General features: G+C 43.7%; 1 protein-coding gene across 2 annotated transcripts in view; it reads right to left on the minus strand.

Annotated features, from left to right (window-relative positions):
• LOC117359509 (C-factor-like) overlaps window positions 1-15,143 on the minus strand; it is a 232,977-nt gene that overhangs the window by 196,990 nt on the left and 20,844 nt on the right. For both annotated transcript variants that reach the window (XM_033942428.1, XM_033942426.1), the window contains exon 2: window positions 13,917-13,968. In XM_033942428.1, the coding sequence (XP_033798319.1) occupies window positions 13,917-13,968 (52 nt within the window). The remainder of the gene's footprint in view (window positions 1-13,916; window positions 13,969-15,143) is intronic.

Genomic DNA, 15,143 nt, shown 5'->3' on the forward strand with positions numbered 1-15,143 from the left:
AATTTTCCATACCATTTATTAGTTTAGTCGCCCTCCTCTGCACTCCCTCGAGTATCGCCATGTCCTTCTTGAGGTACGGTGACCAGTATTGAACACAGTACTCCAGGTGCGGGCGCACCATTGCGCGATACAGCGGCATGATGACTTCCTTCGTCCTGGTTGTAATACCTTTTTTGATGATGCCCAGCATTCTGTTTGCTTTCTTTGAGGCTGTCGCACATTGCGCCGATGGTTTCAGTGATGTGTCGACCATCACCCCCAGGTCCCTTTCAAGGTTACTCACCCCTAGCCGTGTTCCCCCCATTTTGTAGCTGAACATCGGGTTCTTTTTCCCTACATGCATGACCTTGCATTTTTCTACGTTAAAACTCATTTGCCACTTTTTTGCCCAGTCTTCCAGTTTCGTTAGGTCCCTTTGCAGGTCTTCACAGTCTTCCGTGTTTCTAACCCTGCTGCAGAGTTTGGTGTCATCAGCAAATTTGATAACCTCACATTTTGTCCCTGCCTCCAGATCATTAATAAATATGTTGAACAGTAGAGGTCCCAGCACTGACCCCTGTGGAACTCCGCTCGTGACCCATTGCCAGTCAGAGTATTGGCCTTTTACTCCAACCCTCTGCTTCCTGCCAGCCAACCAGTGTTTGATCCATCGGTAGATATCCCCTTGCACCCCGTGGTACCACAGCTTTTTAAGTAGCCGTTCATGAGGTACCTTGTCGAAGGCTTTTTGGAAGTCAAGGTAAATGATGTCTATGGATTCCCCCTTATCCATCTGGCTGTTTATTCCCTCAAAGAAGTACAGCAAGTTCGTGAGGCATGACCTTCCCTTGCAGAAGCCATGTTGGCTCGCCTTCAGTTGTCCATGGTTTTCTATGTATTCGCATATTGTGTCCTTTACCATTGCTTCCATCATCTTCCCTGGAACCGAGGTCAAGCTCACAGGCCTGTAGTTTCCCGGGTTACCCCTTGATCCCTTCTTAAAGATAGATTGGAACCTCACTAACCTCATCGAAAATATAACAGCTTGCATAACGAAAGTCCAATCCTGGGCCCTCTCTGTACAAATGAAGCTGAATGAGTCCAAAACAAAACTACTCTTGCTTGGCCCAAAATTAGATCAGTTACCCACACTCATTCTACTACCTTCTGATCCTACACTACAGATCGAATTCTCAAGCAAAGTTTTGGGCATCATTATTGACTCTTCACTTTCCTTTAATGATCATCTCAACTCTCTGGTAAAAAAAATGGTTTTTTAGTCTTCACATGTTGAGGAAAGTGAGATCCTGCTTCCACCAACAACATTTTGCTGTCCTTGTACAATCAATCATTCTTTCCAGACTGGAATATTGTAATTCCATCTATCTAAGTCTAACCAAGAAAAATCTTCAAAGACTTCAGCGGATCCAGAACACTGCAAATTCGATCATGTTTCCCTGCTTCTGTCAAAACTTTTATTGATCTGGTGATTTCTAGGATTCACTTTAAATGTACCTGCCTAATTTTCAAGATCCTACATGGCATTCTTCCTCCCCTAATCCCACTATCCTGGAATTCTTCGAGACCTGACACTACCAGATCCGTCCACATTCTCAAACTATCTTTCCCCTCGTTAAAAGGCGTCATGTATGCAGGTAAATTAGGAAAATCCCTTTTCTTCAAATTCACTGAGCTTTGGAATAACCTCCCTGCCCCGCTGCGGAACCTAATTCCAATTATTCCGAAAGCATCTGAAATCCTGGCTTTTCTCCAAAACGTAAAGCTATCTATTTAAAATGTAAAGCTAGCTATCCTCTTTATAACCTCTAATTTCTTATTATGTCCTTCCCTCATTTATTGAATTACCTGTAAACCGTGCCGAGCTCTATCTTTATGGAGATGATGTGGTATACAAACTTAAGGTTTAGTTTAGTTTAGGTTAATTTAGAAAGGACAAGTTGTAGTAGTATTCTGATGGCTTCTTATCTGTGTCAAATTCAAGTCCTCTTTATTATTTTAACATACTGCAAGCCCTGGTACCTATTTATCTGACAAGATTCAATTTTGTCCCAACAACCGCTCATAGAAATTGTATGCTTGACTGCCAGACTGTTAATTTTCTTCTTTTAAGAGAGTTTGATACAAAACAATTCTGGAAACATCTTTTATATCCTAAGCAATGCAGATCTGGACTAGTCTTCACATAGCTACGTATAAAGCAAATTTCACCTTAAATCCTTTTCCATAAGAATTTGAAAACTAAGGCCCCCTTTTATCAAGCTGTATTAGGAATTCTATGAAAGTTGAAGCTTTTACCGCAGGAGTCTGCAATAAAAAATCATCCATAGCTTGACAAAAGGGGGCCTAATTTATTCCAGAAATACTTGTGTTAAAGCAGCTGGTAATGATTACCTTTCTGTCATTACTTAAATTACAAATTTATTGGCTTATAGTCTGTGTAAACCATTTGGACCTTATAGGGAAAAAAGATAAATGCAGCAATAAGCCAAAGAGCACAACAGAAATCAGAAACTCCCATCACACTAACAAAAGCTGGGAACAACAATAATTACACACCATAAGATTTGCAGCAATTGTCCAAAGATGCTCACATACTTTTAAAAATCTGCACAAATCCTCCTTTTTTGCAGGTCACTTCTTCATACTTACGAACTGAACTCACCACATTCCACAACACATACATTGTTAATTCAGTATTATTCTTCCATTCAGACAATATAATTTGGAGTGCAATACCCATGAATATATCAAATAGCCTAGCATTATCATTGTGCGGTAAACAATGCAATCTCAATGTAATTATTTTATAAGAAAGATCAACCTTAATACCTAATACGCAACAAATCCTTTCCCACGCTGAATCTCAAATTAGGACTCTCGTGCAACATAAGAGAAAAAGTACCCATATCCATTCTGCATGACAACAGAATTAAACTCCTTGTCAGCCAACTTTGATTAGATTGTATGACAAAGTAGTCACCCTCTGGACCAACTCTACCTATTAGACAGTTACAACCAAATCCTGAAATGATGCAAATTAGACTTGGCCAGAGAATACAAGTACAAATGACGAAAACTGGAAAAAGCACAAACAACATCAAACAAGGTGTCATAAGGCGGTAAGAGGGACCCAAAGAGACTATGAGGAAAAAATTGCCAAGGAGGCAAAAAACTTCAAGCCATTCTTTCAATATAATAAGAGGAAATGACCCGCAAAGGAAGCGGTGGGGCCATTGGATGACCATGAAATAAAGGGAGTACTAAAGGAGGACAAAGCCATCGCCAACAAATTAAACACATTTTTTGCGTCTGTATTTACCAAAGAGGATATATCCAATAAACCAGAAGCCGACAGGCTATATGCAGGAAATGAAGACGGGAAACTGACAGGGTTGACGGTCAGTCTAGAAGGGGTATGCAGGCAGATTGATAGGCTTAAAACTGATAAATCCCCGGGACTGGACAGTATCCATCTGAGGATAATCAAGGAACTGAAAGAGATTATAGCTGAACTGCTTCAACTAATAGCCAATCTGTCGATCAAATCAGAAAGGATTCCGGAAGACTGGAAAGCAAAGAATGTTATGCCGATCTTCAAGAAAGTTTTGCGGGGAGATCTGGGAAACTACAGACCTGTGAGTCTGACCTCAGTATTGGGAAAGATCATAGAGGCGCTGATAAAGGACCGCATCATTGATCACCTTGACGGACACAATCTGATGAGGACCAGTCAGCACGGCTTTAGCAAAGGAAGATCTTGCTTGATGAACTTACTGCACTTCTTCGAGGGAGTAAACAGGCAGATGGACATGGGTGACCCAGTCAACATTGAATATCTGGATTTTCAAAAGGCGTTCTACAAGGTCTTGCATGAATGATTGCTTTGAAAAATTGCAAGCCATGGATTTGAGGGTGAAATATTCACGTGAATTAAGAATTGGTTGGTGGATAGGAAACAGAGAGTGGGGGTAAATGGACAATACTCGGACTGGAAAAGCATTGCCAGTGGAGTGCCGCAGAGTTCGGTGCTCGAGCCCATGCTCTTCAACATATTTATAAATGGCCTGGAAATTGGTATGATGAGCAAAGTGATTAAATTTGCGGATGATATAAAGTTGTTCAGAGTAGTGAAGACACAGAAGGATGGCGAAGACCTGCAATGTGACATAAACATGCTCGAGGAATGGGTTGTGACATGGCAAATGAAGTTTAACGTGAATAAGTGCAAGGTAATGCATGTTGGTAACAAAAATCTTATACACAAATACAGGATGTCCGGTGCACTACTCGGAGAGACCCCCCAGGAAAGAGACTTAGGAGTACTGGTAGACAAGTCAATGAAGCCGTCTGCGCAAAAAGGGTGAACAGAATGCTAGAAATGATTAAGAAGGGGATCATAAACACATCAGAGAAGGTATCATGCTGCTGTACAGGGCCATGTTATGCCCCCACCTGGAAAACTGCGTCCAGCACTGGTCACCATACATGAAGAAGGACATTGTACTACTCAAAAGTGTCTAGAGAAGAGCGACTAAAATGGTTAAGGGGCTGAAGGAGTTGCTGTACAGTGAGAGATTAGAGAAACTGGGCCTCTTCTCCCTTGAAAAGATGAGACTGAGAGGGGACTTAGTAGATAAAGGCAGGTTGTTCACCCTCTCCAAGGTAGAGAGAACGAGAGGGCATTCTCTAAAGTTAAAAGGGGACAGATTCCATACAAAAGTAAGGAAGTTCATCACCCAGAGAGTGGTGGAAATCTGGAACGCTCTTCTGGAAGCTATTATAGGGGAAAGCACCCTCCAGGGAGTCAAGACAAGGTTAGACAAGTTCCTGCTGAACCGAAACGTACATAGGTAAGGCTAAACTCAATCAGGGCACTGGTCTTTGACCTAAGGGCCATTGCGTGAGCGGACTTTTGGGTACGATGGAACACTGGTCTGACCCAGCAGCAGCAATTCTTATGTTCTTATGACAACAGTTTGCAGAACTTTTTAAATACATGAAATCACATGCCCTTGACATAAACCATAACTGATATACACTGAGAAAATCCATAGGAAATATGAATTCTATATCTAATATCACACAAGAAGTCCATAACTTATAGAGGGGCATCTGAGTCAGAAAATGGACATCCAGTGATGGAAGTACCAAAAAAATCACCCCATAACTGAAATAGAACAATAGACATTTTCATGTGTTCCAAAATTATCACAGAGACATCCAAAAGAACACTTCCTACACAGGCATGGATATCTCAAGATAACCTAAAATAACCTACCATTGCCGAATATTGTAAAGACATCCAAATATGGAAGTGGACATTAACCATATTGGCTGCATGGACCATGATGAGATGTGTCATTTAGTTCTTGTGCATGTGGAACAGCGTCCTCTGTAGAGCACGAGGATGTCTATTAGAAGGGAACCAAATTTCAATGTGGAGGAGAGCAACCACCTAGCAGTGTTCTGCATAATTCATAGAAGACAAATTTTGAGGCACCATAGGAGGCTCCCATCCAAGAATCAGGAATACTGATCTGGAGGCCCATCAGCAAGTCCTTGCAAAGCTACTGTCATGCAGTACAACTATGAGCCCAGCATCAGCCATGTACAATCACCAAGAGTGAGGGCTCCAAGGCAAGGGTGAAGATACTCCATCTAATCCTTAGAGACCAGAACTATCAACTGGGGCCAGAGAGAGAGGTGGGATAGGTGCATGCAGGATGGTACATGGGAGGGGAAGGGGCTGTTATGCCTATGGCCAGCATATAACTGAAACTTCGAATGATACGTGACATGTCTCCTCAAGTTTGCTTGATTGCGATCCTGACCGTTGCAGAAACCAAGAACAAAAGAATAGTAAAACCAGGTGTGTCTGATTCATAGTTAAGGAAGCTGTGTACTGCAGAAATCCAGCTTGTGTGACCATGGACTCAGCAGTTCTCACCCTATATAAGAAACGGGACTGTCCAACAGAATCAGAATCCATATATTGTTCAAATAAGGGGGAGTCCTGTGGTCCACCCATCCATCAATCGAAAGGGATTCCTGATTGTGAGGAGTGGTGTTGGAGGCTATGGTGATGTTCTTCTATTTTTATATTCATATATATCTAATATAATAAAGAGCTAGCCGCGCATGCACACTCCTATTTGCGTGTTCCGTGCATGTAGGTCTGTGGCCAAAGGAGTGCGCATGTGCGCTAATACGTCACCAGCCGATCGCCTCCACAAGCCGGACCGCAGCCAGACGACGATCTCTGTTCCTCCTGTCGCCGCCGATCTCCGTTCCTCCTGCCACCGCCCACCCCCTTCTCTTCCCGCGGACCCAAATGGCGATTCCAGCAGCGTGTGCATCAGTCTCCACTTGCTGCTTCGGGCCCTTCTACTGCCCTGATTTGCTCTGCCGCGTCTCTGATGATGTCATCAGACACGTGCCAGAGTAAATCAGGGCAGTAGAAGGACCCGAAGCAGCGTGTGGAGACTGATGCAAGCGCTGCTGGAATCACCACCTTTGTAGTCCGGACCGCGGGAAGGGAAAGGGGGGGTAGAGGAAACGCTAATGCTGCTGCACAGGGAACTGGTGGGGGGGAGGGAAATGGAGGGGGAGGGAATGCTGCTTTGCACAGACAGATAGAGAGAGGAAGGGAAACACAAAGAAAATAAGAAAGACACAGGGGCAGGTGCACAGGGAACTGGTGTGGGGGAGGGGAAATGGAAAGGGATGGAATGCTGCTTTTTGGGGCAGGGAGATATACAGAAAGACAGACAGGCAAAGGGGGCCAGGGGCAGAGACAGACAGAAAGGACAGCGGGAGCCGCGTCAGGAGGGGTGCGGGATGCGGCAGTGGGAACTTTTCCAATGGGTGCAACTGGGCGGCTGTCGGGAACCTCTGATCAGGGGCAGAGCAAGGTAAGAGTATCATAGGGATAAGAAAGAGGAGGGGGGATAAAAAAGGAAGAGATGCCTACTGCTGGACAGGGGGAGAAGGAAAGAGGTGCTGCTGGACAGGGGGGAGGTAAAACAAAGGGAGAAGGGCTGCTGCTGCATAAGGAGAGCAGTGAAGGGGTGGTGGTGGACACGGGAGGTAAAGGAAGGGAAAATGGACAGGGGGAGCAGGCAAGGAGTGGTGATGGACAGCCAAGGAAAAAGAAAGGCAGAAAGAAAGAAAGACAGACACACACACATATGTTCTAGCACCCGTTAATGTAATGAGCTTAAAGACTAGTATATATATATATATATATATATATATATATATATAAGTATAATAAAGGGTCTTTGTCTATGCATTTATATTGTCTGTGTGCTTTTCTGAGTGTCACAGATATATTAGTGAAAGGAGGAAGATAAAAAATGGAATTGCTAGGCTAAAAGATGCTGGGAACAAATATTTGGAGAGTGATGAGGAGAAAGCAAATGTGCTAAACAAATACTTCTGTTCTGTGTTCACAGAAGAAAATCCTGGAGAAGGACCGAGATTGTCCGGCAAAGTTACACGAGAAAATGGAGTAGATTCTGCGCCATTCACGGAGGAGGGTGTTTATGAGCAACTTGAAAAACTGAAGGTGGACAAAGCGATGGGACCAGACGGGATCCATCCCAGGATACTAAGGGAACTCAGAGAGGTTCTGGCGAGTCCTATTAAAGACTTGTTCAACAAATCTCTGGAGACGGGAGTGATTCCTGGGGATTGGAGGAGAGCGGATGTGGTCCCTATTCATAAAAGTGGTCACAGGGATGAAGCAGGAAACTACAGGCCGGTGAGCCTCACTTCAGTTGTTGGAAAAATAATGGAAGTGTTGCTGAAAGAAAGGATAGTGTATTTCCTTGAATCTAATGGGTTACAGGATCCGAGGCTTTACAAAAGGTAAATCGTGCCAAACGAACCTGATTGAATTTTTTGATTGGGTGACCAGAGAGCTGGATCGAGGACATATGCTAGATGTAATTTACTTGGATTTCAGCAAAGCCTTTGATACAGTTCCTCATAGGAGGCTGTTGAACAAACTTGAAGGGCTGAAGTTAGGACCCAAAGTGGTGAACTGGGTCAGAAACTGGCTGTCGGACAGACGCCAGAGGGTGGTGGTTAATGGAAGTCGCTCGAAGGAAGGAAAGGTGACTAGTGGAGTCCCTCAGGGTTCGGTGCTGGGGCCAATCCTGTTCAATATGTATGTAAGTGGCATTGCTGAAGGGTTAGAAGGAAAAGTGTGCCTTTTTGCAGATGATACCAAGATTTGTAACAGAGTAGACACCGTAGAGGGAGTGGAAAATATGAAAAAGGATCTGCAAAAGTTAGAGGAATGGTCTAATGCCTGGCAACTAAAATTCAATGCAAAGAAATGCAGAGTAATGCATTTGGGGATTAATAATGGGAAGGAACCGTATATGCTGGGAGGAGAGAAGCTGATATGCACGGACGGGGAGAGGGACCTTGGGGTGATAGTGTCCGAAGATCTAAAGGCGAAAAAACAGTGTGACAAGGCAGTGGCTGCTGCCAGAAGGATTCTGGGCTGTATAAAGAGAGGCGTAGTCAGTAGAAGGAAGAAGGTGTTGATGCCCCTGTACAGGTCATTGGTGAGGCCCCACTTGGAGTATTGTGTTCAGTTTTGGAGACCGTATCTGGCGAAAGACGTAAGAAGACTTGAGGCGGTCCAGAGGAGGGCGACGAAAATGATAGGAGGCTTGCGCCAGAAGACGTATGAGGAGAGACTGGAAGCCCTGAATATGTATACCCTAGAGGAAAGGAGAGACAGGGGAGATATGATTCAGACGTTCAAATACTTAAAGGGTATTAACGTAGAACAAAATCTTTTCCAGAGAAAGGAAAATGGTAAAACCAGAGGACATAATTTGAGGTTGAGGGGTGGTAGATTCAGGGGCAATGTTAGGAAATTCTACTTTACGGAGAGGGTGGTGGATGCCTGGAATGCGCTCCCGAGAGAGGTGGTGGAGAGTAAAACTGTGACTGAGTTCAAAGAAGCGTGGGATGAACACAGAAGATTTAGAATCAGAAAATAATATTAAAGATTGAACTAGGCAAGTTACTGGGCAGACTTGTACGGTCTGTGTCTGTGCATGGCCGTTTGGAGGAGGATGGGCAGGGGAGGGCTTCAATGGCTGGGAGGGTGTAGATGGGCTGGAGTAAGTCTTAACAGAGATTTCGGCAGTTGGAACCCAAGCACAGTACCGGGAAAAGCTTTGGATTCTCGCCCAGAAATAGCTAAGAAGAAAAAAAAAAAAATTTAAATTGAATCAGGTTGGGCAGACTGGATGGACCATTCGGGTCTTTATCTGCCGTCATCTACTATGTTACTATGTTTTATCCCATCTGACAGAAATAAGTGGCGGAACATGGGCAAATAACTATCACAAGAAAGGGGTGTGCTTTGAGCCATATAGTAGTAATGGCTTGGTGGTTGTGGGGAGGAGAGGCTACTTGTGTGGTAATGGTGGGAGTTTCACATGTTAAACAATAAGGCCCCAACTAGATAGTCGCCTATCTAAATTGAATAACAAGCTAGGCCCCGTTCAGTGCAATTCACTAAACACCATACCAACTGTACTTGAATCGCGCTGAACGGGACTTGGGGGTAATGGTAGACATGACAATGAAGCCAACGGCACAGTGCGCAGCGGCCGCTAAGAGAGCGAATAGAATGCTAGGTATAATCAAGAAGGGTATTACTACCAGAACGAAAGAAGTTATTCTGCCGTTGTATCGGGCGATGGTGCGCCCGCATCTGGAGTACTGCGTCCAATATTGGTCGCCGTACGTTAAGAAAGACATGGCGTTACTAGAGAGGGTTCAGAGGAGGGCGACACGTCTGATAAAAGGGATGGAAAATCTTTCATACGCTGAAAGATTGGAGAAACTGGGACTCTTTTCCCTGGAGAAGAGGAGACTTAGAGGGGATATGATAGAGACTTACAAGATCTTGAAGGGCATAGAGAGAGTAGAGAGGGGCAGATTCTTCAAACTTTCGAAAAATAAAAGAACAAGAGGGCATTCAGAGAAGTTGGAAGGGGACAGATTCAAAACGAATGCTAGGAAGTTCTTCTTTACTCAACGTGTGGTAGACACCTGGAATGCGCTTCCAGAGGACGTAATAGGGCAGAGTACGGTATTGGAGTTTAAGAAAGGATTGGACATTTTCCTACTAGAAAAGGGGATAGAAGGGTATAGATAGAAGAGTACTATGCAGGTCCTGGACCTGTTGGGCGGCCGCGTGAGCGGACTGCTGGGCGCGATGGACCTCGGGTCTGACCCAGCAGAGGCAATGCTTATGTTCTTATGTTCTTATGTTAACGGTGCCTATATCGGCACCTAACGTTTGGGCGCTTCTTATAGAATTTGCCCCTAAACGTTGCACTTACTTTCACTGAAAATGTCTGTGTTTCAGATCTTGTCAGCTACAGAGGCCATACTAGTGTGGTTCAGTGTCAGTTCTCCGGGGGGGGGGGGGGGGGGTTATTATCCTCATCTATATCTCTTGGGGGCTGCTGTTGTGGTACTGGAAGGGGCTGTCTTCATTGTTGGGCAAAATGATGCAGCATGTAACAGGCCATGAAGATCTTGCAGATCTTTTCAGGGGTACAGAGTAGTTCTCCCCAGAGTTGAGCACCTTCCTGCCGGCGATCTTATGGGGGGGTGTTGGGAGTTCCGGCAGGAGTAGTTGGGCACCCTCCTGCCGGCGATCATAGGGGGGCCGTTGGGGAGGGGCAGGGGAGGGAGGTTGGGCATGTTAAACCCGATTCTGTAACCGGCGACTGCAACATGGATGCCGGTTACAGAATCGGGTTAACTTTGGGCGGGTGTAGGCCCGATTCTGTATAGGACGCCCGGGACCAGCGTCCTATACAGAATCCGGGCCTTATTGTATACAGCAATCTATGAATTAATGTACTTTCATTATAATGTAATTATTTACATGTCTGTCACTAATGCAGCTATTGCTATCCTATATAATAAAAGGCTAACTCGCGCATGCGCACTTCTATTTGCGTGTTCCGTGCGCTGTAGGTCTGTGGCCGAAGGAGTGCGCATGCGCGCGAATACGTCACCATCCGATCGCCTCCACAAGCCGGACCGCAGCCAGATGACGATCTCCGTTCCTCCTGCACCATGGCACACCAGGCATGTCCCTGCCTCCCCCTCCGCCGGCCTCGGGTTCCTGGGGGCCGGCGGTGCGAGCCGCCCGGCTGGTGCTGAGGCCCCGCCTCCCCGCTACACAGCGCCGTCAGACCCGACAAAACGGCCCTACACTCACAGACCCGCGAGCAGGGTTGCCATGGAAACCCAGCCGGAATAACATGCAGTCGCGCAAGGGTCAGTGAGAGGGGATCAGGAGCTAAAGAGAGATTGAAAAAAACAAACAAACAACAGTGCACAAGTAGAGAGAGACACACAGACAGTCACAGAAGGACAGGGAGCTAAAGACACAGATTGAAAAAATAACAAAACACAGAGGACAAGGAGAGAGAGACACACACAGACACTCACAGAAGGACAGGGGGCTAAAGAGACAGATTGAAAAAATAACAAAACACAGAGGACAAGGAGAGAGAGACACACAGACACTCACAGAAGGACAGGGGGCTAAAGAGACAGATTGAAAAAATAACAAAACACAGAGGACAAGGAGAGAGAGACACACAGACACTCACAGAAGGACAGGGGGCTAAAGAGACAGATTGAAAAAATAACAAAACACAGAGGACAAGGAGAGAGAGACACACAGACACTCACAGAAGGACAGGGGGCTAAAGAGACAGATTGAAAAAATAACAAAACACAGAGGACAAGGAGAGAGAGACACACAGACACTCACAGAAGGACAGGGGGCTAAAGAGACAGATTGAAAAAATAACAAAACACAGAGGACAAGGAGAGAGACACACACAGACACTCACAGAAGGACAGGGGCTAAAGAGACAGATTGAAAAAATAACAAAACACAGAGGACAAGGAGAGAGAGAGACACAGGGAAAAAAATGACAAACAGACATACAGCAGCCAAGGAGACAGACAGAGAGACAGTGGGCAAGGAGACAGCAAAAAATATATATATATATATAAACAGCCAATGAGACAAACAGAAAAAAATAAAAAATACAATGCCCAAGGATAAATTCAGGAAAATAAACCATACAGACATACAGTGGCCAAGTAGTTAGACTGCAAAAAACACAAAAAAAAGTAACCTGAAAACTTTTTTATTTAATGATGCCTTCATAAACCAATAATAATTTCATTGTAAAATAATTCCAAGACTCTTATTTACCCTGCCCTCTTGTACCTTCTCTAAATGTTTTCCCCATCTTTATATTATATTGTAACTTCTAGCCCTTCTTTTTCCTACGTGTGTCTAGTATTGTTAAATTTGTCATTAGTTTAGTCAATTTTCTTTAATGTACTAATTCTCTATATTGTAATTTTATTATGTACATCGCTTTGAATTAAGATAAAGCGATTAATCAAACCTAAATAAACTTGAAACTTGAAACATACAGCAGCCAATGAGACAGACAGACTGACAGCGACCAAGTAGACAATCAGCAAAAAAACACAAACAAACACAGAAAGCAAAAAAAGAGAAACATACAGCGACCAAGGAGACAGGCATGCAACAAATAGGAAAAATATAAAAACTTTTAATAAATCAACCATACGTGAAGAAGGAATTAAAAAAAAAAAGGAAGAGACACCTACAGGGAAACACAGGATCAAGAGCATACAGAGAAAACAGAAGTTTGCAGGAATCAGGAACATATAGAGAAAGGAGAGCAGAGACCCCTGCAAGAAGAGAAAAATAGCAAAGAGACTGGGGATGAGAAAGAGGGCAGAGATGCTTGCAGGGAGAAAAAGCTAAGCAGTAATGTTACAGCTCGAGAGTGGAGACTGAGGAAGAAAGCAGAGACAGCGCTACACAGGGAAATGGAGGGAGGAAAGAGACAGAAAGAAAAATACAGACATAAATTCTAGCACCCGTTAATGTAACGGGCTTAACGACTAGTTGTTATATATTTATATATTTGTAGAAAAATTCATAAATAAAAAAAACCACCTATTTGAGTATACTTTTAAATCCTAACTCCTCTCACCTTGGGTTCTGCATCCCCAACCCTATATGTCATGCCTGTCTGTCCAAATTAGATTGTAAGCTCTTCCGAGTAGGGACCGTCTATAGATGTCAAAATGTACAGCGCTGTGTACGCCTTTCATTGCTATATAAGTGATAAGTAGTAATAGTAACCCTGGCTTAATATGCCAATACCTAAGGTATACACGCCTACTGGCGCCTAAATCAATTTAGGCGCCGGCAGGCATGATTCTACAAATAGTGCCTAACTTTGGTAAGTGATGTTTTTACAGGGGGCTACCGCGTTAGGCTCTGTGTATAGAATCTGTCCCTACATATATCGACGCTAGTTGCAATCAAGATACCATGTGCTGATGTACAGTTTTACTGCAGGAACAGCAAGGAGACATGCTTGCATGCTCCCAATAGCTGCTGAATTAGATTTTGTCCTTATCACATGTTAAGTTTTTTGTGTTAAGTTACACTAAGGGCAAAATTTAACACTCTTTAGTACAAGGGCCTCATAATCAAAATTCATCAAACCCAGTCATATATTTTCAGTTATTTTCTTTTAAATGTAAATTATTTGATTGTACCATGGCCTATAATATATATTTATATTGTCTGTGTAGCCTTTGGAATACTAAAGGTTCTAGGAATTCATAAATGATGCAAATTATTTTGGATGTTTGCGTTACTAATCAGACTGATGAATCAGTTGTAGGAGCTCAGCTTTCTGGGATGAAAATTTAATGTCTTTCTGCTCTTTTTGTGATATTTACTGAGAGAAAGTGGTTACTATGTAATGAAAGAAGAAGGATGGTATTGCACATACCCAGTTTGATCACTGAAAGGTTCGAATATTTTGCAGACAAATTTGTCAATTCCTAAAACATAAAAAAGTTAAAGAAAGATAAGGTTGGAGTTATAAACGTTATAGATATTTTTAATTACAGTTACCATATAGGCTCACACATATAATGAGGATAATATTATAAATGCATGCTTGCGTAAAACAGGTGCTTGGGTCTCCTTCATGGGCTTAAGTGAGACTGAGAAAAGAACCCCTCCTCCCAAAATTCAGCCGACAGCAGTGAGTGAATTAGACCTGGATATTCAGTGCAAGATCATGTCCAAGCATCCAGTTATATGAGTCCCAGTCGATATTCCATGCTGGCACCTGTATAGCTAAGTAGACAACAATAGCCCTGGCTTTTGTGCAAGCCCTATTTGTCCACTTAGTTATGTGGGCACCAGCAATGAATACAGTTGGTGACCACATAACTGCCAGCTCCTCCCCATTTCCACCCCCAGACCAACAGTGCCACAACAGTCAAAGGGGATATTCAGCCACACTGTGTGGTTAAATACTGCTGGGGGTTTAAGTGGGCAGGAGTCTCTCTCCTACCTGCTTAAACTCCTTTTGAATATCTTCCCCATCATATACACATATTCTGCTGTAAAAATGATACCACTGAATACAGCATAGTTTTATACCTGAATATCAGAACATAAATGCCCTGGGTCCCCCAAATCCAGCATCCTGATTCCAACAGTAAGCAGTTTAGGTGACAAGGACCCAGAAGATCTCAAAATGTAGATCCAATTAATTATAGCTCATTTCTATGAAAAAGTGATGGCCCTACCTGCTCTTTAACATGCAGAAAGCTTTCAAGAAAATGTATACATGCACTTTGCCCCTCTTGCTGTCAACTCTCCCAGGGCAAAAGGTTATATCCTAAACCAGGAGTAGGCAATTCCGGTCCTCCAGAGCCAGAGCCAGGTCAGGTTTTCAGGATATCCACAATAAATATGCATGAGATAGATTTGCATCTCAAGGAGGCAGTGCATGCAAATCCATCTCATACATATTCATGGTGGAATTCCTGAAAACCTGACTTGGCTCCAGCTCCCCTGTCCTAAACTGAAATGCAGTATCTTTAGAAAAATGGTCAAGTCCCTATCAGCACTTTGGCAGGGCAGACAACATAAGCATCAGAGCTAGACAATAGCAGGGGGAATTCTGCACAAAATATCTGAAAATTCTGTGCACTTTGTTATA

The sequence above is a fragment of the Geotrypetes seraphini genome, chromosome 4 (genome assembly GCF_902459505.1).
Source record: "Geotrypetes seraphini chromosome 4, aGeoSer1.1, whole genome shotgun sequence".
Classification (NCBI taxonomy): domain Eukaryota; kingdom Metazoa; phylum Chordata; class Amphibia; order Gymnophiona; family Dermophiidae; genus Geotrypetes; species Geotrypetes seraphini.